Source organism: Dama dama, chromosome 5, assembly GCF_033118175.1.
Source record: "Dama dama isolate Ldn47 chromosome 5, ASM3311817v1, whole genome shotgun sequence".
In the NCBI taxonomy this organism is placed as follows: Eukaryota; Metazoa; Chordata; class Mammalia; order Artiodactyla; family Cervidae; genus Dama; species Dama dama.
Genome location: NC_083685.1, coordinates 117,152,364 through 117,179,933, shown reverse-complemented (window position 1 = coordinate 117,179,933; position 27,570 = coordinate 117,152,364). Strand labels below are relative to the sequence as shown.

The window sequence follows — 27,570 nt, the reverse complement described above, 5'->3', positions numbered from 1 at the left end:
CAACCCTGTTTTTTCTTCCCATGATCTATCACTTTGCTGAATTCATCCCTGCTTTTAGAAAGCAGAATCCATCCACCTATTCAAGGGGTTATTGTGGATGCCTGCGATCGCTCTGAGAAGTAGTCACCTCAAGTTTGTGTTTCCGTGATGATGAAGGTTAAAGGTCACCCTGCTGGGAGGCTCCTGTGTGGATTAAAAAACCAAATAAATAAAACCACCACAATCCTCAACTCACCATTCTGTGGTCACTTCAGACTTAAGCATTCTACCAGAAGCCAGGCTGTACAAGTCCCTAGCACAAATTAGTTTCCCTTTACAGGGAAAATGCCCTCTTTTTCCCCTGCCCTTTGACAAGCTGCTGCTTCTCTGACACTCTGCTTTGTGATGTGGATTTTAGAGCACCCAGTCTCCAACGTGGAATCTGCTGACCAACATAGTAAAAATGATTTTTAAAAATATTAAACAACATTTATTGTAAGATTTCAGCTCTGGCCACAAAGAATCGAGTAAGTTCTCAACTATTCCTACAGGTACAGGTAGGACTTGAGTAGACTTTTCCCCTTTCCTTCCAGCCTAAATTTGATTCTCCTGAGTTTGAGGAAATCAGGTCAGCCCAAAACAGGCTTCCAAATCAAACCTCATCATGCTGCGCAGCTCAATACTTGTGAAAGTTTACAACGTTTTAGTTGAACAGTTAAAAATAAGACAGCAGAGTCTTCTAATTTCTATGTTGGAATACTACATATACATACAACAAAATGTTGATCTGAGAGCTGTTCCTTGGGAAGGGAAGGTTAACAATACCATGAGAACAGAGATAACAGGAAAGGAAACAGAGAAAAAAGAGCGGGGATTCACTCAGGGCTAGCTTAAAGCTATGCAGAAATACTAAGCAGTAACTGGACAGCACCACAAGGTACCTGGTGGCCCCCAACTGTCTACTCTAACAACCTCACATTTCAACAATCAAAGGCATCAATAGGTTGGATTATAAAGGCTGGTGGTGGTTTAGTTACTAAGTCATGTCTGACTCTTGTGACCCCATGGACTGTAACCTGCCAGGCTCCTGTGTCCATGGGATTCTCCAGGCAAGAATACTGGAGTAGGTTGTCATTTCCTTCTCCAGGGGATCTTCCCGACCCAGGAATCGAACCCAGGTCTCCTGCACTGCAGGCAGATTCTTTACCGACTGAGCTATTAAGGCTGGTGACATCTCTCAAATGCCTTACTTAAAATGCACAAGTTGCTTCAAAAGTTTTCTACTTCCCTTTTATTAGCATAATAGCAGAGATTAGTTTATTAGTGAGTTAAGCTGATAGCTCAGTGCCCAAGGGAATAACATACAGGACAGGTTAATTTCAGAGTATGACAGAATATGACAGTGATGAACAGCAGGAAACAGAAGGCAGAATAAAGCGGTGCAGTCTGAGGCTTCTGAGTGCTTCAAGCGGCAAAGTTCTATCTAGAATGCAAATCTAAACTCTTCCAAGTTTTGATGTAATAAAATATTTTGCACTATAATTTGCTTACAGTTTGAGAAACATAAACATGTGTATATATACAAATACCCTTACCCTATTACCAAGCCAAGAAAAGGCATCCATAACTCATCTCTTTCTGTGGCAGTCAGATGTGTATGCAACTTTAGGTCATTCTTTTCGGGATGTTAATTGTGTGCCCTGATTCTGGGACAGTAGGCAGTCTGATATTTAAAATAGGGAAAACCCTATCTCAGCTGAAGCACTGACCTCCAGCTCTGCCACTTCCTCTTCTGGCACCATCCTCAGATTACTGACTCTCTTCACTTAGCAGAAAGGATCGCCCTGGGTGGCCTACTTCTGATGAAGGTCAACTACTTTTTGGCATCAGTAGAATATTCTCATCTGTGACTAATTCCCTAATAAGGTTAACAAATTCAGGGTGAAGAAGTGAGTGTTGAAAGCCCAGGAAAACAGACCAGAAGAGATGTTCTGTAGCTTCTGAAAGTTCTCCTTACGCAGAGTTTGTCAGGCATTGCACTATTTACTGTGATTTCAGAGGCACTGAGCTAGCCTTCCCTGGTCTACTGAAATGCTCCAGAGAGAAGATGGAGAGAAAGAGGAGAACAGAGCGGGAAATAATGTACAGGAAGTAGAGGCTGAGGGCCTCACAGGCAAACCCTGCGTGGAGAAGAGTCCTGCTAACCAGACTCCCCAACAATGGAAAGCAATTAGAGCCAGCTTCTTTGAAAGGCCAGCCTGGGCTTTGCCGGTGACATCAAATTCTTAGTGAATTTCCACCTCATTGACCCAGGGGGCCTCAAGCTCTGAGATCAATAACTTAGTAACAAAGCTGGTGCCAGACAGTGCTGCATAGAAGGCTGAATTCCAACTGAGATGAAACATGTAAGGAAGCTTTTTTGATAACTCCTGGTCCTGTTTACTCTCTGCCATTAAGGGATATATGATGATCCCTCAGAAGTCTTGAGTGTTATTCAATCACCAGGGAATAGACTACACAGCATTTGAAGTTAGACGTGTTTGCTCTTCTTGTCCCAGTGCATCAGCCTCTTGCCAAAGTGATCCTAGTTAATAAACAATGTTGAGAAGGTAAGCCTGGAAAGCCATGATGTGGCTGCATAAATACCATCTTTTCTCCTTTGGGAGCCTGAGGGTTTTTATCTGTTGTAAGGATACTCTTAATTCAGGGTTAGTCTGGTTGCCTTGGACCTCAATTTTCAATCCCTTGAGATGTTCCAGGATGAGAGAGCAGATCAGCCAGCAAAGTTCCTCTGGAAACTGATTTCAGTATTGATTAGGCAATTCTAGATTGGTCTCTTTCTTAAATATGTCATTGCCAACTCTGTATTAACATCAGCAGCAGTACTAGCAGGATTTACAATAAAATCCTCTTGGGAATCACATACAATTCATAGAGAACTCAGACCCAGTTTTTTCTTTTTTTTTTAAATCTTGTGCCCTCAAATACTAATAGCAGAAGACTATTGCAACCTATCCAGTTAGCCACAGGGATTTAGTTAAAGTAAACCTGAAAGGTCTATTGCTGCACATGAAACAGGAGGGGAGGGGGGCAGGGCACAGTCTTTGAAAGAAGACATGGCCCAAGGACACGACAAACTGATTAGAACCAAACGGGTCCAAGATGGCAGACAACTTGACTTCCACTAGACCTTAATCCTTAGTACTGCCCACTGCAACACGTCAGCAAGCCAAATGATATAACCACAAGTGCCAAGACAGTTCCAAGGCTGACCATCAGAGACCAAAATGTGGGTGGTGGCCTAGTTCCTGGAAATCTCCACCTCGTCCTCCAAACAGTTGGAATGATCCTCCCATTCATTAGCCTATGAAATTACTCAGCCCATAAAAACTAAACACACCACATTTCGAGGCCACTCTCACCTTCTGAGGTGGCCCGCACTGTCTGTGAAGTGTGTTTCTTTTTAAATAAATCCACTTCTTAACTATCACTTTGTCTCTCACTGAATTCCTTCTGTGATGAGACATCAAGAACCTGAGCTTCATTAAGTCCTGAAATCAAGTGTGTGATCTCAGTTGGAAGACTTGGTTTTGGCCATGTTCAAGTCCCAGCACGTGGGTTTAAGCCCCAATCTGAGGTGTGCAGCTTCACAAAGAGAGGGGGAAGACAAAGAACATTCCCCAATCACATTCTTTGTACTGTGCACAAGTCTAAGCATTATACTACATGACCTCACTTAATTCTCAACAGTTCTAGGAATTATTATTCCTTTTAGGTAGGTAAGAAAACTGTCTCGGAAATATTATATAATTTTCCAAAGGTCACACAGTTCCTAGAAAAGGTAGGACTTATTAAGCAGGTCATCTGACTCAAAAGTTCATGTTCTTTCCACTACAGAATGTTTCTTTAACAAGTTTAACTCTTAGGGAAGATAGCACAAAATTTGCCTGGCTTAATATCATCACCAAAATCTGGAACTAATTTTCTAATAAGTCAGCAGGAAGTAGGCTGAGAAGTGTGCCCACAAGCACAGGTGTCTCTAACAAGGGTGAAGAACATGCCCCAGGAGTTAACAACAAAACCCCAGAAGAGACAAAGATGGTCAGCCTCTCTGATGAGTCACAGAAGTCAAATGTGGCCTATCTTCTTTCTGAGCCAGAATAAGCTCTGCATTTGGCAGCTATGTTGTTGGTGTCTTCTTCGTTTCTAGGAAATCAAGACTACACCTGCTTTTGATAACATCAACTTAATTAAAGGAATAATTCTTTTCTTTGAAAGAATTATGTGTGGGGAGGAGTAGAAAGCACACCCCATTAGGATACTAGAGATCTAGGTTCTATCCAAGAGGATGGGAAATAGTCTCATATGGAGTGTGGTTTGCAGAACTGAGAAAGATTCTTAAGTCACAGTCAAGCGCATCGTGAAAGAGTACTGAGGTAAGTCAGTGACATCTGCCGTGGGTGTGAGGGGCAGGGGAGGAGCCGTACCTATGATCCACTTGTCATTCCTCTTCTAGCCCCTCTTCCTTTCTCCCCCCTATTACCTTTATGCCTTTTTGCAAGTGATTCAGCATTTTAAGGCCTTTATAGTAAACTGGGGATAATAACACTTAATTTATCTAAAGGTAGAGTGGCTAGATGAGCTGATCTCTTCCAGTCTTTTTCAGATATAAGGTTTAAGATCCCATTTTCCAGCGTAAATCTTAGGACCAGCTTGGGCTCTAATGAGGTCAGTCGCTGGTGACTTTAAGAATGGCCTGGCTTTTAAACGGGCAATCACAATTTTAAAAGAATTCTGCTCTGAGTCAAAGAGGTGAACAGTGTATCAAATCTTTCTGAAAAGCACTAAAGAAGTTTGTTGAAAGGTTAAATTATAGCCTGTGATCCCTATAGGGGACTTCTCTGAAAGGGGAATCAGAGAAAAATATTTAGAAAAATACGGGAATGTAGGGAGCATTCTAAACATCTATGCAGATTTTGAGGCTTATGCAAGTAAAATTGTGACAAAACAAGTTAACGTCGTCATAGCCTTATGTTAAGACGAGACAGAGGCGATGTCTCCTTTATGTGAAATGTTCCATGAAGACCACTTCTCACTGCTTCCAATACCCACGCTCCAGTAAATACAAAACAGGCTCACAATTGCTTATTACCGATCTGTGGCTTACCTGGGATCACAGAGAAATTTGGTTTTCTCGCCTTCTTCTCTCCAGATGAGCCACTCTCGAAAAGAAGGGTGTACAAACATACGAGTCATGTCTCTGCGCTTGATTAGGAACATTGAGAGGTTCTCCATTCTCTGCTGGAAATCCTCCCACTCCAGCGTGCCTTCGATGCTGCCAGCGTTGATGGCTTGGAAGATGTGCTCGTCAGTCAGTGGGTGGAGAGATGCCACTGCCACATTCAGGAGGGGCATCACCCGGTCAAAGGAAGACTGGGTTGGGAACTTCATATTGCACTGGAGCAAATAAACCTCAGAGAGCGAAACAGGAACTACTTTGTAGCTAGAGCTCTTTAACACTAGGTAGCCTTTCTCTATGAGGTCAAATGTGAGTTTCAGGTACAGATAGGACCCTTGGCTGAGGGTCTTGAGATGAGAGCTGAGTTTGCCAAATGTAGTATTGTCCATTTTGCCATTAAGAGAAATGTTATTCTGGATCTCTGAGCTGCTGTGTATCCGGTGCAGGATGTAGGCCTGCAGGTCCTGGTCTATGGCTTCATTCTCTTCTAGTCGATCCAGGAAAATCCTATGGAAAGGCAGCAGCTTGGTAATTTCCTAAAACAGATGGAGAGAGACAGACAGAGAGACAGAAAGACCTTCAGTTTCCCCTAACTCTTGTGATAAACTGCAAGGTCCACAAACTTATTCTGAACTTCTGAGCGGCCAAAGAGGGAAATATGATGACATATTAGTGTCTAAGGATTAAAACATTAGTAGTTGCCTAAAAGGGACACAACTTTCCCTAAAATTAAGACTTAAAATAACTTTTATGAGTCTTCATAAAGGGTATTTTAGGAGCGACTGGATGGTCAATATTCTAAATAACATTCCTAAAACAGAAAACAGAATGCCAAAAGACTCAAAAAATGTCATACAGAATTTGACTTTCTATCCCTCGTTATTTTTTAAAATTATTTTAAAATTTATTTTTAATTGGAGGATAACTGCTTTATAATGTTGTGTTGGTTTCTGCCATATAACAATGTGAATCAGCCATAAGTATAAAATGACTTTATTTTAATGGGGGTCTTTTGGAGATGCCTCAGCCCAAAGGAAAAATCTTTTAACAGTGGGAAGCCTGGCACCCTGGTGATCTGCTTGGAAATTATATTGGGGGAAGGTGACAGGGCTTTGGGGTGACTCTCTAGCTCTGGAATCCATCTTTTCTTATCTGCTTACAGACTCTGCTCCTGTAAGTATCCACTCCCTCTCCTGCAGCAATTTCTTCTTCTCTCCTGGATCACACAGACATGGGACTCAATATTCCTCCCTCTAACTACTATATCTTGGATCCCATGTTTAGCAAAACTTAACAGAAAAATTTTCTCTGCTTACTGTATTTCATTCCTCTCCTCCCATTCTCTCCTCCATTTGCTGCAATCAGGCTTCAATCTCATCACTTCACTGGAATGGTTCTTGTTAAGATGATCAGTCATCTGCACCTTCCCGAATAATGGAGGTTCATTTCTCATCCTCCTCAACCTCTCAGCAGTCTCTGACACAGGTGATCACGTCCCGCTTCTCGAGTCCCTTCCTGCAGCTTGCTTTCACAGCACATTCCCCTCATTTTCCTCTCAGCACACTGGCCACTCCTACTCAGCCTCTTCTGCTGGGTCCTGTCTCATTTCTTGGTCCACCCAGGGCTCCCGTCTCCATTCTTCCTCTTATCTGGCTACCTTCACTCCCTAGAATAGCTGGATCCCATGGTTCTAAATATAGTCTATACATGAGTGATGCCTGATTTTATAGCCCCAGCTTGGTCATTTCTCCTGGGCTCTCTTCTTATATATCCACTAACTCAACATTGCCACTTGGATGTTTCATAGACAAACTTACTGTGACCAAATTAGAACTATGAAAACTTCCCCCACTACAAACCTCCCCACGTCAATAAACAGTATCACCACTGATCCTACCATCAAATAGGAGGAACTATCTAGATCTTTTCCTCAAACCAGCCTCTATTCAATTGCTCACCAAAATCCCACAATTCATCCTTGAACCTCCTCTCTTGCTTACATACACATGCAGCCCATCATTATCTTCTTTAAAATATACTCCAAATATGACCACTTCACAGGATCTCTGCTGAGAAGGAACTATCTAGATCTTTTCCTCAAACCAGCATCTACCCAACTGCTCACCAAAACCCCACAATTCATCCATGAACCTCTTCTCTTGCTTATGTCCACATTCAGCCCATCACCGTCTTCTTCAAAATACAGCCCAAATATGACCACTTCATAGGATCTCCGCTGTTCCCACGCTAGTCTAAGCCATCACCTTTTACCTATACTTCTGCTTCCAGTCTTGATCCCCTACATTTTATTATCTACATAGCCAGGAGCCAAAGAAATCTTTTAAAAAGGTAAATCAGATTTCATCACATTACAAGGCTCCTTGGAGAGGCCTTTCCTATCTGTTCTATGTAAAATAACTGTCATCCCCATTTATCTCTTCACTGTTTTATCTATCTTCATAGCACTAACACTGCCTAAATTTTAACATATGCTAATTTGTCTTATTATTTGTGTTCCTCACTAGAAAATAAGCTTTATGAGGGCAGGAATATTGTCCATCTTGCTCACTGTCCTATTCTCAGTTCTTAGAAATAAGCTTTTACACTTGATATACTTAACAAATGTTTGTGGAAATAATGAATGATCAATTATGAGGGTTCATTTTGAAAGATCTGTGAATTATTTCATTTTCAGAGCTAAATAAAAATAATTTTAAAAAGTTACTGGTTAATTTAGCTACTTAAAATAATTGTAATATATAGTGGAACTATATGTAACCTTGTTCTATATTTTCCAAGTCTCCTGTAAAGGCATTATCATACTTTCATAATTTAAAAACTAAAAAAGAAAGAGAAAAAAAGGTTATGAGTTGAAGTGAATGAAGTATCTGAAAAATTATTGCTGGCCTTGATTTATGAAGATACTGACTTTTCAAACATAATACTTTTCCTATTCTTTGGCACAGCCAAAAAGTTAGTCATCTGGTCTACCAAGTCATACTTAAAACATCTTTTGAGATTGCACATGGCATAATGTAAAAATATAAGCAAAGATATTATCTAAGTGTATATTTAGTAAAACCAGTCAGACTGTGTTCCTGAAAGTTTATTTTATTCACCCTTCATCTTTTAACAATCAAGCTACTGACCAATAATGGTAGATTACATAACTTTTACTTATAAAGATGCATTTATGTTGATTTATTTTAATTTAACTCAAATTACTTTGAGATCTTAATAATGAACATCTGCAAGTTGATGGTCAGGATTAGAAGTACAGTTTCTGATCAAGGAAGGCAGACTGGTCAATCTGCAGGAAAAATACTAAGTGCCTGAGAGCGGGGAAAAGGAGGGCATTGAGGCTATTTTCTGTATGTTGACTACTGATATAAGGGTGTTGCATCAAAATAGTGGGATGGATATATAATGTGAGATTTAATTTTTAATTTTTATTATATTTAAAATATTTATTTATTGGGTTGTGCCATGTTTAGCTCCATCACTCAGGACCTTCGACCTTTGTTGCCGCACATGGGATCTTTAGTTGTGGCAGGTGCAGCACAGCCGCAGGTAAACTCTTAGTTGCCGCATATGGGAACTAGTCCCCAGACTAGGGGATTGAACCTGGGCCCCCATGAATTGGGAACGTGGAGTCTTAGCCACTGGACCACCAGGGAAGTCCCAATGTGAGATTTTAATGTTCATCAAAAGAAGCTATGGTTTGGGGAAAAAAAAATTGAGAAACCCTGTTTCAAACCAAGTGTGAATATGTAAAGAATGGAAAATATCAACTCAGGTATACTGTGAACAGTAGAGAAGGTGGAGTCATTTCATTTATCCTTAGCCCATGTGTCTACAGATTCAGTTCCAACATTCCTAGTCATTATTCCAGGCCATAAAATGAGTGGTCAGTGAGTAAACAGAGAAGGTAATTAAAAAAAATTATCTCCCAGGGGTAGTAAATTTAATATAAAGCCTGAATAGTGCCAATATTTCTTAGAAAAAGGTATATACAGAAGAAAGTCCATCTTCATGCTATGAAAAGTTGAGAAACAGAAGGAAGAACTAGAAAATATGACTCTATACTATACACTGAACTGGATTTTGCCTGGCATTAAATGATAAAAAATATAAAACAAAAGTTAAACAGTAAACATGTTAGAGGATCTATTTGCTTTGCTATCCTCAGGACAAAGCCTAGAAAAATGGACTTTCTTTTCATGCTATTTTGAGGGACACTTTATTAAAACTTACCCAGAGCAATGGGAATGGGAATTTGAGCTAAGACAGTCAAACACTGAAAATGGTCTCTCTAGACTGTACCACTTACTCTCAAAATATTCTCTTCGGGAATTACTCTTGCCAGTGCTCTAAAACATGGCAGAGATTTAGAAAAGCTCACTACTAAGGGTACAAGGACCTAAACTTTTTCAGTTTAAGCACTTTCCAAGGGAAATAATTTATGGGTCCAAAAGGAAACAAACACATACCTGTAAACTGGTTCTAACTGTTACAATTAGTTTGAGCCAGGAAGGAAATTTTCCAATCATTTTACTCAGAAATGATACAATTGTATCCCCATAATCCGGTTTGTGAAATTCTGCTTCATTTAATCCATCAATTAAGATGATGAAATCTTCATCTGGAATTTTTCTCTCTGAGACAGAAAGAAACAAATTACTAAATAATTACCAAGTATATAAGTGAGCTCTTTTTGGGTCTTTGATCATGTATCTATTTGGAAGAAAAAATTTAAAAAGGTCTCTGTGTGTTTAGTCAATGCTCAGCGCACATAATTTATTACAAAGACACGGAATAATTCATTTAGTGAGTTCATTTTGTTTTTCACCAGGTACGAACACATTTGTCATATGAATAATCTATAAAGCACATGTATCATCATCAAGATTTCTCCCATGTTATCAGCTATGAGACAGTCTGAGCACTGCATGTATGAGAATCTGCACATGTAAATTCATTTTTCTAACACACTTGAAAAAGCTGGAAAAGAATGTTTTGTTCCAACCCTTCTGACAGTCTTAGAGAGAACAACATCACATGTTCCTCTGGGAACTGCCAAAAATAAACAAATAAGTAAAAAGTTTAATCTGAAGTACAAAGCAGTATATAGGATTATATGTGAATGTGCAGTGGGATGGAAGAGATGGAGGGACAGAGAAAAGGAATCTCGGCCAGTAGACAGACCTACACTAGGCAGGCTGGATTCCGAGATCTTACAGAACTAGCAGCTTCCTAGACTACATCAGAAGCAGCTTCAATGAGACCAGACCCTCAATGTGATTTTCCCAGGGGAGGAGTCATGTAGAAAAGACAACTATCTGCCCCTTTTGTTTCCTGTTCCCTCCTGGACTCTATACTATCCTAATTGACAAAATCAGCTCATCTTTAGGGCTGGCTGGACTATAGAAGAAGACTTGGTAAGATTTCAGGCTTCTACTCCCATAAAATGCTTACTGATTCTCAAACAATATTGAATAATTGGAGTTAGGACTCTAATAGGACTGCAAGAGATTAAAAAATCTCCAGGCTGAATGAACACTGCAGTATAAATGAATTGCAAAGAACAAGTGAAAGTTCCTAGTTAGCAGGGCCTTCACAGGTTCTAAGGCAAGAGGACTCCTGAGAAATCTGTATGCAGGTCAAGAAGCAGCAGTTAGAATTGGACATGGAACAACAGACTGGTTCCAAATAGGAAAAGGAGTACGTCAAGGCTGTATATTGTCACCCTGCTTATTCAACTTATATGCAGACTACATCACACGAAATGCTGGTCTGGATGAAGCACAAGCTGGAATCAAGACTGCTGGGAGAAATATCAATAACCTCAGATATGCAGATGACACCACCCTTATGGCAGAAAGTGAAGAACTAAAGAGACTCTTCATGAAAGTGAAAGGGGAGAGTGAAAAAGCTGGCTTAAAACTCAACATTCAGAAAACTAAGATCATGGCATCTGGTCCCATCACTTCATGGCAAATAGGGGGGGAAACAGTGGAAACAGTGACAGACTTTATTTTCTTGGGCTTCAAAATCACTGCAGATGGTGACTGCAGCCATGAAATTAAAAGATGCTTGTTCCTTGGAAGAAAAGCTATGACCAACTTAGACAGCATATGAAAAAGCAGAGACATTACTTTGTCAACAAAGGTCCATCTAGTCAAGGCTATTGTTTTTCCAGTAGTCATGTATGGATGTGAGAGTTGAACTATAAAGAAAGCTCAGTACTGAAGAATTGATGCTTTTGAACTGTGGTGTTGGAGAAGACTCTCGAGAGTCCCTTGGACTGCAAGGAGATCCAACCAGTCCATCCTAAAGGGAATCAGTCCTGAATGTTCATTGGAAGGACTGATGCTGAAGCTGAAGCTCCAATACTTTGGCCACCTGATGCGAAGAGCTGACTCATTGGAAAAGACCCTGATGCTGGGAAAGACTGAAGGCAGGAGGAGAAGGGGACTACAGAGGATGCCATAGTTGGATGGCATCACCGACTCGATGGACATGAGTTTGAGTAAGCTCCAGGAGCTGGTGATGGACAGGAAAGCCTAGTGTGCTGCAGTCCATGGGGCTGCAGAGTCAGACACAACTGAGTGACTGAACTGAACTTAGAGGTTCTGAAAAGAGGAAAGCAGGGGGGAAGAAAGAGAGAAGTCATGGGATGATTGACGCAGGAAACATGTGAGGAAGAAAAAGAAAGTGAAGCTGGGGACAGAAGGAAGTCTGTGGACTTTGGTACCACATTGGCTCTGTTAGCCTTTGAAAGAGTCAAAACCAATCAAAACTCTATATATTTTTATTTCAAATTGTATGCAGATTTTTTGCATGATTAATACAACTTTATATTTCCCCCCTAAAGTACTAGCTTTACATAAAGAAATTTAATTTCAATAGCTTAAGTACTTATAAATCAGTTCTCAAATTATGAAGTTTCAAGTATTACTTTCATCTGGCGACTTTAGGAAAAGAAATGATGGATTTCAGCTCTATTAACAATGATTATTAATGAAATGTCATCTAGATGATGTAGAGCTAAGAAAATACATGGTTCCTTTAGGGAGTAAAAAGAATTTAGGAAGAGAGAGGAGCTGGTTGGAACAAATTGGAATTTACCCACCAAATGGGGGGTTCTTAAGTTCTTGACTTTGAGACCTTGGCTCCTTTAAGCAAAATCATGTCTTTATTGCAATCTGCTTGGCAGATACATTACAGCTGTCCTCAGTTAGTGAGTACCATCACCAACCCCACCCCGTGGTGTGCTGGAGCCATCCTGTGCTGGTTCAGGAGAATCCACTGAAATATTTTCAGGAGTTTGTTGTTAAGCAACTGGTAACTTCAAATTGGTCCAAGTGGGACTATTTATTTATACAATTTGTTGTTGTTTAGTCGCTAAGTTGTGTCTAACTCTTAACCGCAAATGTTACAAGCCCTCCTTCCTACAGCTGGTTGTTAAAATTTACAAGCACACCACTGTCTCCACCACTTCAGTCAGACCTCCTTTAACTTCACCCAGGCTTCCTTCGTAAGAAAGCCATGATCGTCAAGTGGAGAAAAAGGCTGATGATAATGCACGCATCTGTTGAAATTTTCTATGGGAAAACATTTCAAGCATCAAGATCAAGAACATGCTCTAAATTATCATCTCAACATCTTAATGAATGAAATAACTCAAATGCTAATTAAATTAAATTTTCATTTCCATAAATTCCCAATGGACTAGAATATTCATCTCATGACTAGACAATATATCATTTCTTTTTTAAAAAATGTGACTCACTTAAACCTAAAAAATTTCCTTTTCTTTTGCTAAATGATGAGGTCTCTCAATTATAAATTTAAGAAGTGAGACCTTAGTGATCTTTAGACTTTGCCTTTCAAATGCAACCAGCCTTACAAGAATGCTTGCTTATTTCAAACTTTGTATATTTAAATATATACTCTGACTCAGTAGCTTTTAAAAGATTTTATCAATGAAAAATTTTAAAAAATTGGGGATCGATGAAGGATCTGCTTCATAATTTGCCATGTAAGAACATGTACAGTACAACTACTACCATTATTTCATAGACTAAAAAATATTTTAACATTAGAAGAAGAGGGATATTATCTAACTTTTACATATATGTCTATGCAAAACTGCATCTGTGTTTTACATCCACACAAATTCTAGGCTGTTTCTATTTTCTTATTTTGTCATGAATCAATGAAAACTTTAAATGGACTGATGCTTAGGAGCCACTGTTCTGGCTGACAAGTCCCTGGAAAGGTCTCCGAAGCCCGTTAACTCTTGTTTTAAATTCCCTGTACATATGTACTCATCAGGGATGCCCCACTGCCCTCACTTACATATATGCTTAATAAATACTTGAACTGTCTTCCTTAGTAGTCCTGTTCTAAGACTCTCCCTAGATACCTGAGAGAAATGAGAATTAAAGAGACTGCAAGAGAAGAGTCGACAGCTAGAACTAAAGGCAAAACTGGATCCTAGTGCATGAGATTCTACTGTATTAATATTACTGGTGTATTATATAGGGATTCTCAAAAATGAAAAGAAGGCTCACATAAGACAACATTTTTTCTTCAAAAAAGCTGCACTTTACGTGCACTTCCTTTTAGTTGTGATAACAAATAAGTATCACCTTGCATTTCATCTTGATGGCCGAAGCAAAAGTTCATCAAGAAACTTTGAAACATTTGTTTTATATGTATTTGTGTTTGTGTTTTAGTCACCACACTTGTAGAACCTTAAAGAAATGTGAAAAATGTTGACTCTCAATTTTTAAAGAAAAATATATAAGTTGAAATGTAGCTCCTGAATTTAAATAGAAGCTGTTTCTACTGAACCTTCCTGGGAAGAAAACTCCAGTTACCTTAAAAAATTCCCTATTTTAAAAACTATTGTGATAAAAATTAATATATAATTAATACAGTTCATTGTGAAGATCTAAACCGTACACATTGGTGAGTTCTGACAAACACATATACCCTTGTAACTAACATCCTGAGCAAAGATAGAACATCTCCATCACCCCAGAGGTCCAGTGCTCAACAGACACCACTGTTCTGATTCACATCACCATTGACTATACTTGCTTATGATTAACATAAAGTTTTTGAGATTCATCTTATCAGTACATTGTTGAATGTACTATTAATTGGTTCCTTTTATTACTAAGAAGCATATTAAGAATTCATTTGATATGCATCAAATGAATATACAATTTGTTTATGCTTTTATTGAAGGATCTTTGGGGGTGTTTTCAGTTCTTAACAACTATGAATAATCTTTGATATAAACATTCTTGCATGAGTCTTTTTGTAGATATATGTTTTCATTTCTTTTGGGTAAATACATCTACCTAAAACGTATTTTGCTTGAAATTGCTTGGTCATAAGGCAGATTCATATTTAACTTTATAAGGAACTGCCAACTAGTTTTCCAAAGTAGTTGTACCACTTTAAACTCCCACCAGTGATAATGTAAGGGTTCTAGCTGTGTACCTCATCAACATTTGATGCTCAACTTTTAAAATTTTAACCATTGTGGTGTGTGTAAAGTGGTATCTCATTGTGATTTTAATTTGTATTTGCCTGATGGCTAATAATGGCAAATACCTTTTTATGTGCTGGTAGGCTATTTATATATCTTCTTTTGTGAAGCACCTAAATCTTTTGTCCATTTCAGAACTGCTTTATCCTTTTTTCAATAAGTTACTGAAATTCTTTAAATACCATGGATATAAGCTATGTCGCATACACACATGACACGGAGAGTGACTTATTTTCTTCCCCTTTGTGATTTTCTTTTCCTTTTTCTTAGTAGTATCTTATGTTGAGCAGACATTAAAAATTTTGATGAAGTCCAATTTATTAATTTTTTCTTACATGATTAACGATTTTTAGGATCTAAGAAATCTTTACCTATCCCCAAGGTTGTGAAGATATTCTAAGTTTTTTCTATTAGCTTTAGAGATATCGCTTTTATATTTTGGATACGATCTCAAGTTAATTTTCGTGTATGATGCAAGAAAGGATTGAGATTCATTTTTTCCCATACTGGTATCCAGTTGTTGTAGCATCATTTGATGACAAAAAATTCTTTTTTCCAAATTATCTTGGCATCTTTGAAGAAGGTCAACTGACTCCATATCGTGGGCTTATCTTTGGATTCTCCACTGCGTTCCATTGATTTATTTCTCTCTCCTTGTCGGAATACCACTTTGTCAGTGGAGTGCTAGAGCTAGCTCAAGTTGGTTCATGAGAGCTGACTGTTAAGTTTTTTATGGTCAAATCAGGCCCCTATCCCTGGGCTGATTGTTAAACATTTACTAACACATTACTACCTGTCATGATTTCTACAGCTTTATATTAAGTCTTGAAACCAGTACTGTTGGCCTGTAACTGTTGGTCTTCCAATTCTTTTTTTTTTTTTTTTTTTTAAGATTGCTTTGGCTATTCATGGTTCTTTGAATTTCTGAAAGTTGTAAATAGAAAAAAAAAATCCTGCTGGGATTTTGATTGGGATTATATTGAATCTATAGACCAGTTTGGGGAAAAACTCCAATCTACAAACATGGCATATCTATTCCATGTACTAACTTCTTTAATTTTGCTTTGCATGTTTTGTAGTTCTCATAGTGGAACTCTTGACACACCTTTTGTTAAATTTACTCTTAGGCATTTTTATTCTATAGAAAATAGTATTTGCTCCAGTTATCTACTGGTGCACCAAAAAGCTGTTACTCAAATGGGCTGGGAAATGGAATCATCTGCAATAAAAACTCACATGTTTGGTATCAGGGCCAGAATGACTTGATTGACTATAACAGTCAACTGGAAAACTTACATCAATATGGCTGCTACATGTGGTCTGTACTTCTTGATAAACTCAAAGTAGGCAGTCTTTTCACATGGCAATTGTTGTTGTTTGGTTGCCGAGTTGTGTCTGACTCTTTTGCGACCTCATGGGCTCGCCAGGACCCTCTGTCCATGGGATTTCCCAGGCAAGAATATTGGAGTGGGTTGTCATTTCCTTCTCCAGGGGATCTTCCTGATTCAGGAACTGAACCTGCATTTTCTGCATTAGCAGGCGGATTCTTTATTACTGAGCCACCAGGGAAGCCCACGACATGGCAATGCATCTCCCAAACACAAGTGTTTCAGTAGATGAGATGGGAGCAGCGTGGCCATTTACAACCTAGCCTCAACTATACACAGCATCATTCTGTCATATTTTCTTGGTTGAAGCAGTCACAAGCTTGCTAAGATTCAAGGGAAGGAGATACACACCCTAACACTGGATGGGAGGAATGTCAAAGAATTTGCAGCCATGTTTTAAAACTGCCACACTACTTTTTAAATTTCACTTTTCAGCTGAGTTGAACACAATTCAGTTCAGTTCAGTCGCTCAGTGACTGCAGCACGGCAGGCTGCAACTCCAACTCCATCGCCAACTCCTGGAGCTTGCTCAAACTCATGTCCATTGGGTTGGTGATGTCATCCAAAATAAACACAATAGATATCACATATTGACCATATCAATGATAGCTCTACATTTACAAATTCTAGTAGGTTTTTCTTTTCTTTTGTAGATTCCATAGAGTGTTTCAGTAAACAAGCTCATCAGCAAATAAAGCAAGTTTTACTTCTTCCTTTCCAGTCTTCATACTGTTTGCTTGTTTGTTTTCTTTTTTTTTAATTTTTAGAGTGTTTATCTCTGTGCTAATTTTATTTATTTTTATTTTTTCCAGGACAATCTGTATTTTATTTTATTTTTATTTATTTATTTATTTTTGCTTGTTTGTTTTCTTAACTGTGCTAGCTTGGACCACTGAGGAATTTTGAAAGTAAGTCACCGAGTTCCTGATAAAAGGGGAAATGTATTTAACATTTCATGGTATATGTTTTGGAGTTGTCCTTTATGAGACTAAGTTTCCTTCTATTCCTAGTTTGCAGACCTTTTTAAATATTAATTGTAATTTTATTTTTCTGCATTTATTGAGATTATAAATATATGTTTATATAAAGACATAGATTTTCTCATTTATTCTGCTAGTATGATGAGTCACACTAATTAACTTTCAAATGTTAAACATTATATTCCTGATCAAGTAGAACTAATCAATTTGCTATTTTGTTTTTCCCAGGATTTTGCTATTATGGTCATGAGGAATTCTTGCCTGTAATTTTCTTTTCTTGTATGGTCCTTACCATATGTTGGTTTCAGCAGTACGCTTGTCTAATAAAACAAACTGAGAAATGTTCTCGTCTCTTTCATTTTCTGAAAACACTTATTTATATTATTTCTTCTTTAAATGCTGGATACAGCTCAGTAATAAAACCATTTGAACCTGAAGTTTTCTTTTTAGAGGTTTTTTTTTTCATTTGAACTTAAATAGGTAAGAGCTATAAGTTAAAAAATAAGAGCCATTCAGATTTTCTTCTTTCCTTTTGAGTCACTTTTGTGTAAGTTGTGTTTCTTATAGAATTTGCCCAATTTAAGTTGTTGAATTTATTGCTATAAATTTTAATTTTTAAAAATATTAATTTTTTTTTCTATTTCACTGATTGCAGCTCTCGCTTTTTATTATTTCTTTCTGCTTACTCTGGGTTTATTTTTCTCATTTTTTTCTAGTTTATTAAGTCATAAACTTAATCACTGACTTTTACTACTCAGTTTGAAGTTTTTATAATTTCCTCTGTGGTTTCTTCCTTGTCTCATGGGTTGTTTAGAAGTACACAGCTAAATTCCTAAATATCTGGGGATTTTCTGTGTATTTATTTCTAATTAAATTCCATTATCTCAGAGAACATTTTCTGTAAGATTTTAAGTTTTTTGAATTCAGACTTATTTTGTGGCCCAGATACAATCCTTGTGCACTTGAAAAGAATGTGTATTATGCAGTTATTGACAGTGTTCTATAAATGCCAACTGGGTCAAATTGGTTGACAGTGTTGTTAAAATCTTCTATATACTTACTAATTTTCTGTCTATTTGTGCTAACAGTTATTGAGACAGAGAAGTTAAAATCTCCAACTATAATTATTTGTCTATTTAGCTCTTTAGTTCTATTAGTTTTTGATTCATGTATTTTGAAACTTCACTATTATGTTCATGCACATTTAGGATTATTTTATCTTTTGATGAACTGGTCCTTTTATGTTTATCAAATGCCCCATACTCCTTGTCATGAAGTCCACTCCTCCTCACATGAATATACTCACTCCAGCTTTCTTATGCTCCACATTTATAGGGTATATATTTTTCTACTCTTTCACTTTGAATCTGTGTCTTCAAATAACCTTTCCTGCACATGGCATATTATTGGGTCTTGCTTTTATAATCCAGTCTGATGGTTTCTGCCTTTTAACAGAATTATTTGGTCCATTTAAATTTAATGTAATTACTGATACAGTTGATTTAAGTCTTTCATTTTGCTTGTTCCATACTAAAAAAATATATAAATATTCTGTCTTTTCTTTCCAGTCTTCTTTGGGATTAATCAAATAATTTTCAGTATTTCATTTATTTTACAAATTGTGTTTCCAGCTGTTGCTCATAATGGTGATTTTGTTTTCAGGGTTAGAACATGGTAATTTGATAGAATAATTAAATTCACTCAGAGAACATTTATCAATGGGGATATCTAAAGCTGGTTGTGGAGACCTAAATGAGCAGCAAATATATCTAGTAGCAAAATTATAAAACACATGAATTACAGTTGAGAATCTAGAGCTGAGCCTGCAAGCATTTGAATATTCTTAAATTAGCATTAAGATGTAGATCCTGTATCACTGACCTTCCCTCAAGGTACCCATATATGGGATCAATTTCTATCTTCACTTATTTGTTCAAAATTTATGTCCTGAAATGCCTGCTACATTCATGGTTGAGGTAATCACCATGAAGGATAAAAGCTGAATAAGTTCTTAGCCTCAACAGCATACAATTCAGACAAAGGAATAAGTACAGAAATAACTAATTCCTATAAAGCACAAAGTATATCTGACATATAATAAAAGTTCAATAAATTTTAGTAACAAAAATTTAAGTTCTATTAAACATGTAGTAATACATGAAGTACCATAAGTAAGATATAAAAAAAACCCTAATGTCAATTTGGAAGGACACTATAACTTACTGGAGGAAGCAGGTGGATCAGCAGGTATTTCATGAATAAGGTGGTATTTAAGGTGGTCCATGAAAGATGGGTAGGATTCTGAGATGTGAGGAGAAGGCATATCAAGAAAAGGAATCAATAGGCAGATGTATGGAGGCAGGAAAATGTAAGGAAGTATTTAGGGATTTGTGAATATTTTGGTTTATATGTAAGCACAGGGTTCATAAGGGTAAAAGTAGATCATATGGCTGGAAAGTAGGTTGGCTCCAGGCCATTAAATACCTTAAATGACAGAGTAAGGAGCTGAAAGTTAATTCAGTGAGGTAACAGGGAGTCACTGGAGGTTTCCAAACAGGGAACTTCAGCGACCAGAGCACTGTTCTACAAAGCTCTATCTGGAAGCAGTACGTAAAGTCTAGAAGACTGTAGAGACTGGGGCAGATATTACCCGCCAGGAATGCCATGAATGAGTTAGAGATGCGCCTAAACATGAATCCCTTCAGCCCTCTGGGCATCAGGAGCTCCATGCAGCTGTAGCCTCAGAGCCAGAGATGTCCAGCCATGAGGAGTCTTCATTTTTTATCCTTGTGTGCTATATACATTTGAATAATTTTCCAAATGTGTTATGATGTGAACACAGCACTAGACCAGAAGACCAAAGACCAGGAAGGGCAGCAACACGTGATGCCACAGGCAGCTGAGCAGCCTTTCGGGTGACAGTGGCAGGAATGATTTTCAGACGTGAGAAACATCAAGAAGGCACAGTTAATGGGATTTAAAGGTTGACTGAATGGACAGAAAAGACGTTTAAAATATTTGTGGAGAAATCTCAATGTTAAAAAAGTCTAGGGTGTGGTAAAGCTGATTGGTAGGTAGCAGAGCTATAGACAGAGGTCATCTGAGTCGAGAAGAAAAACTCTGATACACACTGATCAGCATGGAAGTCGACATAACTGGAGACAGTGGCCAGGAGAATGCAAATTCTTATACGAGTACGTGAGAAATGCTCAAGGAAAGTATGTAAGTCTCTGGGATAAACAGGATTGCTCAGGCATCTCATGCTTACTCAGGTCCTTTTCTTCGGATCCCAGCATAGACAGAACATGCTGGGGAAGGGGCAGAAATGAAGAATGAGGTAGTTACACTTAGGCCTCGGCCAATACCAGAGAGCTGACTCATTGGAAAAGACCCTGATGCGGGGAAAGATTGAGGGCAGGAGAAGGGGGTGACAGAGAATGAGATGGTTGGATGGCATCACTGAATCAATGGACATGAGTTTGAGCGAACTCCGGGAGATGGTGAGGAACAGGCAAGCCTGGCATGCTGCAATCTATGGGGCTGCAAAGAGTTGGACACAACTGAAAAACAATACCACCAGAGTTGCAGAGTTAAAACAAAGAAAAGTCATGGACATGATCACTTCCCCCCACTTCTTAAAAATCTCTTAATACCTTTTAGTGGATGATTAAGTAATTTTTTTTGCATACACATAGTTATGTAACCCTTTCATTTTACCTGACTGTGGAGTAATAAAAAAAAAGTAAATATAAAGACTGAGGATGTTTGTAACCATAGAAACTCCATGGCATGGAGTGGGAGCCATGGCTTTAGTGATCTATTTGAACTCCACAGAAAGGACTGGAAGCTCAACTGTCTTTAGTTCAAGTAGAATGCATTATATTTGGAAATGAGAATGAGAATTTCTACGCAGAGAGGAGGAAGTACCAATTCCTAGAGGAATTTCTTATTTTTTTTTTCCCTGAGTAAAACCTTTTTTTTTGTTGACTGTACCCTGTAGGAACATTTAAGTTTTGGCAGTGTGATAAAAATAATCATTTCTATAACATGCCCCCAGGTGAACTTGGGCTCCAGAGCCTCCACCTTCCACCTGCCCTGCACCTCATCTGTACCTTTGTGGAGATTCTCCAGGGGCTCTAGCACTCCCCTCCGGAAGGAGGCCATGGGGTCTTGAACGCAGGACCGAAGGCTCAGCATGCTCTGGAGGTGAGGCTCCCGGAGAAGCTGCTCCCGATAGGCTGCCAGCTGAGGGGAGCGGCAGAGCAGGGCAGCAACGTTGTGGACGAACTCAGGCACCAGGCAGGTGTAGGCGTTATCTGCTTGGCAGTAGTGATAGGCAACCACCTAAGAAAGACAGGTGAGCACAGAGACAGGCTGATCAGCAGCAAGGGCAGCAGTCAGGGTCGTGCGTGTGTGTGTTTAGTCACTAAGGTGGTCATGGTTACTGCATGGTTATTCTCTAACACTGTCCTCTGTCACCCAACTCCTCAACTCCTTCAAGTGAAAACAAAAGCTGTTAACTCGGAAATCACCCTGATTTATCTAATATCAGAAATTTGACCCAATATTTCTCTTGTATGTGTATGGTACCATAATTCATGGTTAAAACATATAAATACAAACTGAGCTTTTCCTCTAGATTAAAATAGGAAGTAGGCCTGAGAATAAAGATTAATCTCTCTAATATTTATTCAGCATGAAGTAGTACATGAAACAATCTGATACTGTAACAAAGCATTAGGAATAGAATAACCAGAGAAATACCATATGTTAGACTCAACATACATATGTTTATAAGGCATATTTAAAAAATTATAATTGTGTTATAATCAGTCTCATAGAAAATAAAATAACTCAGACTTAAGAATTATCACTAAATAGTTTTCTGAGCACCCAGAGACACAGAGGATCAGAATTAGATAATAGGGAGAAGGAGTGAGATTTTTGTCAGATGCATGTGTTAAATTCAAAGAACTCAGAAAATGCATGCATCTTAATATCATCTAGGGTCTAGCCAGTCTGGCTGAAACTTGCAATTTTTTTTTCTTTCTTTTTTTTTTTCATTTATTTTTATTAGTTGGAGGCTAACTGCCCATCAGCAGACGAATGGATAAGGAAGCTGTGGTACATATACACCATGGAATATTACTCAGCTGTTAAAAAGAATTCATTTGAATCAGTTCTAATGAGATGGATGAAACTGGAGTCCATTATACAGAGTGAAGTAAGCCAGAAAGATAAAGAACATTACAGTGTACTAACACATATATATGGAATTTAGAAAGATGGTAATGATAACCCTACATGGAACTTGCAATTTTAAGCTCTGTTTTTTGTTTGTTTAAATTTGCAGTGTTTGCTTGTATCTTCAGGTTGTTCCTTTTGCCTCAAGAGCAAGAAGGGCAGAGGGTGATTTTAATCTAGACCACTCTGTTGGCTCAGTACTACCTACAAAAGTGATGGGCCTCTGTAGATAACAAGTAACTGCAGGGGAGATTCAGCCTGAATGTACAGACCACAGTTGACATGGTGCTCAAAACATAGGAAGTGCAGTTATGTTAGCGGATGCCGCCACCACCACCACCATCAATGTCCTCTTCTCCTCTTCCTCTCCATCATCATCACGGTCATCATCAAGGTTCTGTACACTCTCTTCTTCTCATCTACTGCCTTTGTACCTTCAAGCATTTGAAATTTGCCCTAGGAGCATGCGCAGATATACTACTGGGACCCCAGCTCTCAAAGAACAGAATCATCCACAAAAGTGTTCTGCTTTGAAATGACTCCTAACCTGTAGGTATGGTCATCCTAGCTCTTTAACAAATGCTGGAAATATCACTCTGAAATCATTCTCATTAACATTTAAAAAACTGAACAACACAGGAAATGTTACTACATATGGAAAGCTGAGGACAGGAATTGTTTGTAAGTGAAGCAGTGATGTCTGAGCATAATGTGGAAATGGAAATGAGGAGGTGTACTTAGAAATCTCCACTCTCTTCTGTAGATAGATTGATCACTGCTTTACTACTGATCTTAAACGCAATGTAAGGAACCCAAAGAGAAAACTTGACAGCAACTGATCTGCCCTCTCAATGAACAGTGAAAGTCAGTGGTTATGTCCACAAGGACACAAATCTCCACTTTATAAAAAGAAAACAGTAAATCTCTGAATCAATATGAACTTTCATCATATTTTATCTCAATTGATTTCCCATGTCGAGGCAAAGCACAGCTGAGCAAATCAACTATAACTTACCCTTTACCTAAAGTAATGGGATACAAGTTTGAAGATAAAAAGTTTAAAATTTAGGAAGAGGATTCTTGCCCTGGTTTCATTAAAAATCATCCGCACGCTTGGATATCTGAAGTTTCAACTAACAGAGATCACTGCAAAAGTTGCCCCTTCTGGGGCTGCATCTGTTTCTTTGAATTTAAAATTTTTTAGGTATTCCAAATATAAAATCTTAACTCCTCTGCAGACTTCAGGTAGAAAGACCATTCAACATCTTCATGAAATTTGTACTTTGACTCAAAATAGGTCATTTACTAGATATTTCCAGGCATTTACACGGTATGTAAATGTACATATAATCTGTCAAAAACACTTGGTATTTCTCCCAAATTATCTGTTGACATTATCAACAACTTTTCCCACATACACAAATAGGAAACAAATAGTTTTTTTTCCTTCAGCCTCTCACTGTGCTAGTGTTCAGTGAAGGGTAACAGATCACTCCCTACAGCTCTGAGGAAGTCACCATGGCCTGTATTCAGTCACTATTATTCCAGTCATACCTGACCAACTGGTATTATTGGAATAATAATATTGGAATATCAGACAACCTTACCTGCCTCCCGAGAAATCTGTATGTAGGTCAAGAAGCAACAGTTAGAACTGGACTCGGAAAATCAGACTGGTTCCAAATAGGAAAAGGAGTACGTCAAGGCTGTATATTGTCACCCTGCTTATTTAACTTATATGCACAGTACATCATGCAAAATGCCAGGCTGGATGACGCACAAGCTGGAATCAAGATTGTCAGGAGAAATATCAATAACTTCAGACGACACCACCCTTATGGCAGAAAGTGATGAGGAACTAAAGAGCCTCTTGATGAAAGTAAAAGAGGAGAGTGAAAAAGTTGGCTTAAAACTCAACATTCAAAAAACGAAGATCGTGGCATCCAGTCCCATCACTTCATGGTAAATAGATGGGGAAACAGTGGAAATAGTGACAGACTTTATTTCTTGGGCTCCAAAATCACTGCAGATGGTGACTGCAGCCATGAAATTAAAAGACGCTTGGTCCTTGGAAGAAAAGTTATGACCAACTTAGACAGCATATGAAAAAGTAGAGACATTACTTTGCCAACAAAGGTCCATCTAGTCAAAGCTATTGTTTTTCCAGTGGTCATGATAGATGTGAGAGTTAGACCATAAAGAGAGCTGAGCGCCAAGAATTGATGCTTTTGAGCTGGAGTGTTGGAGAAGACTCTTGAGAGTCCTTTGGACTGCAAGGGAGATCAAACCAGTCAACCCTAAAGGAAATCAGTCCTGAATATTCATTGGAAAGACTGATGCTGAAGCTCCAATACTTTGGCCACCTGATGTGAAGAACTGACTCATCAGAAAAGACCCTGATCCTGGGAAAGACTGAGGGCAGGAGGAGAAAGGGACGACAGAGAATGAGATGGCTGGATGCCATCACCAACTCGATGAATATGAGTTTGAGCAGGCTCTGGGAGTTGGGGATGGACAGGGAATCCTGGTGTGCTGCAGTCCATGGGGTTGCAAAGAGTCAGGCATGACTGAGCGACTGAACTGACTGATTCCAACTTCCTGGGAATGGTTCAGAAGTAGTCCACCCACAATATATCAGCAGGTAAAACTTTTCTCCTTGGTGAACTCCTGTCTCTTACAATGACTTGCTGAAATTTCTTTTTCAGCTGTGTTTTTCTTGCATTATTAATTTTTTTCCATCTCAAGTTTTCCTTATGTTAAATGCCCAAACTTAAAATTTTTTTTTATTATTTTTTTGACATGAACCATTTTTAAAGTCTTTACTGAATTTGTTATGATAATGCTTCCTTTTTTTTTTTTTTGGCAACCAGGGATCGAATCTATGCCCCTGCAATGGAAGACAAAGTCTTAACCACTGGACCACCAGAGAAGTCCCCCTCAACTTTTGACTAGAACAGTTCTATGCAAAATATATATAACATGACTAGAACTGTATCAATTCTTTGAAGAAGACAGTGGGTAACTTTTAGATTACTCCTGTGAGGAAGAAAAAAAGGGCAGGTCTGCAGACTGACTATACAAAAAAAAGAAAGAAAAGAAAAAAAAGACTGGAGGTCAGTATAGCCTTGGATAGGGAGAGGTTTTGATTTAAAGCCACACATGGGGAATGATACAACTAAGCATATTCCTCATCAAACACCCTAATCAAATGACTGAATGACAGCCAACCTGTTGGGCTTGTGTTAAAGGTTCCAGGCTATGTTTTACATGAAATGAATCATCTATGACAGGATTAAACCAATCTCTTAAAAACAAAAGGCAGATTTGAATATCTAGAATTCATTTGGACATAAAAGTTTAATTTACATAATGACTGCCATTGTTATTGTGGTTCAGTTGTCTGACTCTTTGTGACCCCATGGACTGCAGCATGCCAGGCCTCCCTGTCCCTCACCATCTCCCAGAGTTCGCCTAAGTTCATATCCATTGTATCGGTGGTGCTATCCAACCATCTCATCCTCTGCTGCCCTCTTCTCCTCCTGCCCTCAATCTTTCCCAGCATCAGGGTCTTTTCTGATGAGTTAGTTCCTCACATCAGGTGGCCAAAGTATTGGAAGCTTCAGCTTCAGCATCAGTCCTTTCAATGAGCATTCAGGGCTGATTTCCCTTAGGATAGACTGATTTGATCTTCTTTCTGGTCAAGGGACTCTTTAAGTCTTCTCCAGCACCACAATTAAAAGCATCGATTCCTTGGTGCTCAGTCTTCTTTATGGTCCAACTCTCACATCAGCTGTCATTGGCATCACTTAAATTTTTTTTTCGGGGTCATGCCACACGGCATGCAGGATTCTGATCAAATCTGTGCCCCCTGCAGTGGAAGTGCAGGCTCTTAACCATGGGACCACCAGGGAGGTCCCAGCATCACTTAAATTCTAATGTTGCCGCTGACCTTCCTTCATGCTCTGGTATTTTTATTTGCTGTCTCTTTCTCATCAGTCTTTCTTGAACTCTCTCACTACCACCTGGTTGATTTCCTACTCGGCACATCCCTCCCAATACTTCAGTTTGGCTTTTCCTGTGTCTAGTGACCTCTCAGCTCAGGGTAAAAACATTTTCTTTGCCCTTTCTCCTGTCCCTCAACTGCGGCTGTAATCTGCATCCTGGGACTGGCAGCTAGGAATAGCTCAAGACTTGGGTTCGGCCTCAGTAATTTTCCAGCTTGGAGCACTTTTTTTTTTTGCAGTAGGATTTTTTTTTTTTAAACTTTTTATTTTGAACTAATTTTAGATTTAAATGTTGCAAAAAGATGTGAGTTTCCGTATATCCCTTACCCAGCTTCCCTTAACATCTTACATAATCATAGCATAATTATTGAAACCAGGAAATAACACTGGCACAACATTATGAACTAAAGGCAGTATTCAAATTTTGTCAGTTTTCTACTCATGACCTTTTTCTGTTCCAGCATTCTATCCAGTTGTTATTTCTCCTTAGACTCTCGTAGTCTGTAAGAGCTCCCCAGTCTTTGTCTTTCATGACCTTGACACTTTTGAAGAGCACTGATCCATTACTTTGTTGAGTATCAGTCAATGTGAGTTCCTCTCGTGTTTTCCTCATGTTCCACTTGAGATTTTTTTGGCAAGAAAACCACAAAAACGATGTTTTGTCCTTTTCAGCGGATCATGTCACAGAGTTCATGATGTGACACGTCCGGATACTGGTGGTGCTGACCTTGATTGCTTGGCTAAGGTAAAGGTTTCCGCCAGGTTTCTCTACTATACAGCTACTATCTTACCCTTCATAGTTAAATATCTTAGAGGAGATACTTTGAGTCAGTGCAAATCCTGTTCCTCCCCAAATTGTTACCCACTAATTTCAGTATCCATCTGGAACATTATTATTATTATTACCATAATGTGCTACCTGGTGACTACAGTTCACAGTACTACATTATATAGTTGAAAATGACTTGAGAGAGTAGATTTTAAAAGTTCTTATCACACAAAAAATTCTGTAACTATGTGAGGCGATGGTTATTAACTAAATTTATACACATATCAAATCATTAAGCCGTACATCTTTAACTATACAATATTCTATGTCAGCTAATCTCGATAGAACTGGGGAAAAGCATGATGAGATAGGAAATACAAGATGCAGGTGTAACATGAGCTG

General features: G+C 38.6%; 1 protein-coding gene across 3 annotated transcripts in view; it reads right to left on the bottom strand.

Annotated features, from left to right (window-relative positions):
* The window catches only part of TANC2 (tetratricopeptide repeat, ankyrin repeat and coiled-coil containing 2), a 386,861-nt gene that overhangs the window by 53,182 nt on the left and 306,109 nt on the right, over nucleotides 1-27,570 (bottom strand). For all 3 annotated transcript variants that reach the window (XM_061144314.1, XM_061144315.1, XM_061144317.1), the window contains 3 exons: nucleotides 21,264-21,495; nucleotides 9,709-9,875; nucleotides 5,147-5,754 (listed from right to left, as the gene is read on the bottom strand). In XM_061144314.1, the coding sequence (XP_061000297.1) occupies nucleotides 5,147-5,754; nucleotides 9,709-9,875; nucleotides 21,264-21,495 (1,007 nt within the window). The remainder of the gene's footprint in view (nucleotides 1-5,146; nucleotides 5,755-9,708; nucleotides 9,876-21,263; nucleotides 21,496-27,570) is intronic.